Source organism: Branchiostoma floridae, unplaced genomic scaffold (assembly GCF_000003815.2).
Source record: "Branchiostoma floridae strain S238N-H82 unplaced genomic scaffold, Bfl_VNyyK Sc7u5tJ_1540, whole genome shotgun sequence".
NCBI classification, from domain to species: Eukaryota; Metazoa; Chordata; class Leptocardii; order Amphioxiformes; family Branchiostomatidae; genus Branchiostoma; species Branchiostoma floridae.
The window spans coordinates 12,057-16,948 of NW_023365746.1; the positions used below are offsets into that span (position 1 = coordinate 12,057).

Sequence of the window (4,892 nt, forward strand, 5' to 3'; positions counted from 1 at the left end):
GAAACATTTATTCTATTTTTTTTTTTACTTACCGCAAAGATTATGACCAGTAGTAAGAAAACCACCACCACGCTAACAATGATGACTATGATAGCCCACTGGGGTAGTACAAACTCCTGGAGGGCTGCTGTGGCAGTTGTCGCCAATGGAGGGTCCGTAGTAGCAACCACTTCTGTGGAAAGATGAAAGTAATGTAATATGACTTTTTCTATGACAGCAATGATTAAATCGAGATAGTTGAAACATTATACTACATTTTTTTTAATATGATACGCTATGACTGTTTTTACACCTTCTAATCTTGCCAATGATTTTTATCCCCAAAGGGTCTCCGCAAGACAAGAATTCATATATATATATATATATATATATATATATATATATATATATATATATATATATATATATATGTGTGTGTGTGTGTGTGTGTGTATCTTAAAACTGGATGAGAGAGGTGAGAGAATAGACGTGAAATCATAAATAACAAGATAGTCTACGTCTGTGTTTTATCTTTCGAGACATTTTCCATACGCTAGCCATGTTTACCGTCAAGTAATCAATGGACACATGCTGAAAGTATAATATTTGAAGGGGACATGGGCTCCTCTTCGAACTCATGTTCAAATTTGTACTCACCAGAGGTTGTTATAGATGCGGGGTCTATGACAAAGTCACCGAGTAGTGAGTCTCCTGAACTGTCGTTTAGGGCCTGAGTGAAAGTGTCTGTCACGTCTTCTGCTGTGACGTCTGTGGCGTTGGGCGCTAAGACAACATTATAGTCCACTACCACACTGCCACTCCTGTGGAGAGAACATCAGTGCAAAGAAAGACATCAGGCAACATCAGGCTCTTCATTCTTACTCAGGAGATTAACATTGACTTGTTACTGTTATTGGAATTATGGACGGTTGACTTTACAGAAATTACGTTCCAGGAGCAATGTGCCCCAAAGAATATGTTAACGTCTATACCCTCTGTATGGTGAAAGATGGTGAAGTAATTTACAAATATCCTGATTCAAGCCCCGGTCACAAGAATCGTACGATTGACTGCGATGGAGGTTTTATGCGCGGCATAAGCGCAGTACGTCGTAAGTCGGGGAAGAATCGGAAGCAATGGTTTAAATATATGAAGCCGTGGTCACAAGGATCGTAGTGCATCGTACGATGAGGTCATTAGAGCGTACCTGCGTCAATCGCAGGTAAATCATAGTAAATCGGGGAGCCTCCTATGACGAAAATAGAGCTAAAATGGATTTTGAACATGTTCAAAATTTCGCTATCGTCGTAAGATTTTCTTTGCCCCCAAAGCAGACTTCATTACGGCAATTTTTGTCTACTGATGAGGTTTTAGATTTATGAATTTTTAGCATGTTGTGATGGTTTCAGTTTTCCCTGATATTGTCGATATTGACGAAAAGGGAAAATATGTCAGTCGCAACTGCCACAGTCGCAACCAGAGAACAGCGCGCCCCGCACAGGTGATGCAGACAATTGTTTGATCGCTTCATGCACGTGAGTTTATAATTAGATCAAATCTCAGCTCTCGTCGGTCTTGGGTCAGTTTACCATAATCGTAATAACCATGGGGACAACTCAAACATAAAGGCAGCCTCTATGAGTCGGAAATATATATGATATAATGCTTATGATATGATTTTTGTATGATGGCATCTTTTTGTTGATGATACGATCATGATACGATCTTTGAAAGAGCCTGACACGTATAGCCGGCAAGCAGGCCGAGATAACCATACCAGTACTCACGCTTGATTTGAACTTTTGCTTGTAATACTCTTGTTGTCGTGGTCTTTTTAATTCATTTTTACAGTTAAAGATATTATAGGAAGGTATTCGGCAGCTATGTCCACATTTTGTTGGTTAAAGAAGCACAAAAACGGTCAGACGGCTATACAGAAGAGACACAAGTGAAAAATCGTACGACGCTGGAAACATTTTGAACATCATCCGATGCTCTGCGATGGCTGATTTTGCTTACGATTTAGCTGCGATCCACTGTGATCATCCATTCTCCTACAGCAGAGTACCGTCAGTCATTTATTCCTGACTGTACTCTGCTTTCCTTCCCTTTTGCCGGCGGTATTACCCGCCCTACTTATTAGATATTAATGAGCTTGCCCTTATATGGGCAGTCAGCCGTTGGGGATCGGGCGTTGGCATGGTGAGCAAACAAAGTCATGGTAATACGTAACATGATTGGCTGGTAGCTTCCCAGCGGCCTTTGCGAGACAGCTTCACGACAACAAGAAGCCCAAGGAAGGCCTGTTCTCTGATTGGTTGACAGCTTGTTTGTGGCGACAATCATAATACCCGTAGGTAGGCCCTGGGACAGCAGGGCCCCATAAGGTAAATGCCGTTGGGGACCGGGCGTTAGGAGGATGTGATCATCGTGCGATAGGCGTAATATGCCATCGCAAGGACGTCGTACGATTCTTGTGACCGGGGCTTGAACGGTACTCACAAAACTCCAGTGTGCTTTTAGAAACAGTGTTATATTGTGCAGGTATTACTAGGATCACAGCAGTCATGAATCTTACAAGTTTAGTACTAGAAAGAAGTTCACTGAGGTACCATTTCATGGACGAAGGCTCTTACCTGAATGCATTGATGACCACCTCCTCAAGCTGATTACCGTACCGATTCCTGTACACATTCTCCAGCTGTGAATTAAAAAAAAATACACATTTTAAAGTTGAAAGTACTGTGTAAATAAATCTCAGTGAATAGTTTCATCAGGTCGGTGCAGTCATAAATAGTTCCTTGTTGCAGAACTAAATTTTTTTACCGTTTCGACAGTTATTTTGCCCACCTTGCTCACGGCAATACTGACTCTACTTCTCCTGCTAAGGTTTGTCATAATTGCCTCGAATGCCCAGCTCCAGCTTGGGGCACAAGTATCTGCTGCGTTGCTCACCCCCGAGGATATTTTGGTAAGTCCAATTTCTGTGTCGGCAATTCCAGTAACTGTTCAACTTTGCTTCAAAAATAGTTGACTCGGTAATTTGGAACCAGTAAATACATTCTGTAACAATCTAACTGATTAATACTGTACATCTGATTGTGACGAAAATCACTTACCAAAGGCTTGATATCATTTTCCAAATTACTGAAGGCATCCGATGTCTTGTCACTGAGATCCTCTGTGAAGTTGACTCCTATGAAAAACAAATATATGGGGATGTTCTTAACTCGGCTCGTAATTATAGAATTCAAAACAATCAGAGAACTAATTCCTTAAGTTTTTAGCTAACAAGAAATTAGTAAAGACTTTCCAAAAGTGTCAGGTATCTGCTAGAAATATAAACTGACAATCGAACAGTTGATGCTTCAACGGCGTACATTTTTGTTGTCCATGTACAGGGAAGAACTATCAAGGAGATATGATTAATTAAATATGTTTAATACAAATTTCGAAGGCAAATGATATACCTTTAGTGATGCGAAAGACTGCGTTAAAGATTTTGGGTTTTGGAGGTTCTTTCGTCGACATTGCCTTGGTCGTTGGCACCATTGTGGTCAACAGCTTTGTCGTCAGTGAATCTGTAGTTAATGGTAACGTCGTCTCTGCTGCCATCGTCGTTTGATGAACTGTAGTGTTTGGTAAGATGGTGTCGGTAGTAGGTGCTGGTGTCGTCTGGTCAGGGGTTGTCTGTGCGGTGGTTGTAGGTGCTGTGGATTCCTCCGTTGCAGTAGGAGTTGCAGGTTGTACGGTCGTTAGGTTGGTACCGGCTGACGTCATGATTGGTGTGGTCAGGTCTACAGTTGATGTCATCATGGAAGTCACTACTTCAGTGGTAGTGGTCGGTGGGGCTGTCAGGTCTTGAGTTGATGTCACCATGATTTCTGTGGTCGTCAGGTTGGCCTCTGGTGTCGTCATCATTTTGGTGGTGATCATCTCAGCTGCTGGTGTCGTCATCATTTCTGTGGTTGTCATGTTGGCCTCTGGTGTTGTCATTATTTTGGTGGTTACCACGTCTACCGGCGGTGTCGTCTTCATTTCTGTGGTGGTCATATTGGCCTCTGGTGTGGTCATCATTTCTGTGGTGGTCATCTCAGCTGCTGTTGTCGTCATCATTTCAGTAGTGGTCATGTTGGCCTCTGGTGTCGTCATCATTTCTGCGGTGGTCATATTGGCCTCTGTCGTCGCCATCATTTCTGTGGTTGTCATCTCAGCTGCTGGTGTCGTCATCATTTCTGTAGTTGTCATATTTACAGAGCGTGTCGTCATCATTTCTGTGGTTGTCATGTTGGCCTCTGGTATCGTCATCATTTCTGTGGTGGTCATATTGGCCTCTGGCGTCATCATTTCTGTGGTGGTCATATTGACCTCTGGCGTCGTCACAATTTCTGTGGTGGTCATATTGGCGTCTGGCGTCATCATTTCTGTGGTGGTCATATTGGCCTCTGTTGTCATCATCATTTCTGTGGTGGTCATATTAGCCTCTGGTGTCGTCATCATTTCAGTAGTGGTCATATTGGCCTCTGGTGTCGTCATCATTTCAGTAGTGGTCATATTGGCCTCTGGTGTCGTCATCATTTCAGTAGTGGTCATGTTGGCCTCTGGTGTTGTCATCATTTCAGTAGTGGTCATATTGCCCTCTGTTGTTATCATTTCTGTGGTGGTCATATTGGCCTCTGGTGTCGTCATGTTGGCCTCTGGCGTTGTCAGCATTTCTGTGGTGGTTGCCATGTCAACCGGCGGTGTCGTCATCATTTCAGTAGTGGTCATGTTGGCCTCTGGTGTCGTCATCATTTCCGTGGTGGTCATATTGGCCTCTGGTATCGTCATCATTTCTGTGGTGGTCATATTGGCCTCTGGTGTCGTCATCATTTCAGTAGTGGTCAAGTTGGCCTCTGGTGTCGTCATCATTT

At 43.0% G+C, this 4,892-nt stretch overlaps 1 protein-coding gene across 1 annotated transcript; it reads right to left on the bottom strand.

Moving 5' to 3' along the window:
• Positions 1-5: 5 nt before the first annotated feature.
• Positions 6-4,887, bottom strand: LOC118408015 (mucin-5AC-like; the record flags this gene model as incomplete). Its single annotated transcript, XM_035808627.1, has 5 exons — positions 3,450-4,887; positions 3,099-3,175; positions 2,616-2,680; positions 637-800; positions 6-172 (listed from the first exon to the last, which is right to left on the bottom strand). Coding segments are annotated over exons 1-5 (1,911 nt in total), but the record flags the coding sequence as incomplete, so codon positions are not given.
• Between the last annotated feature and the right edge of the window lie 5 nt (positions 4,888-4,892).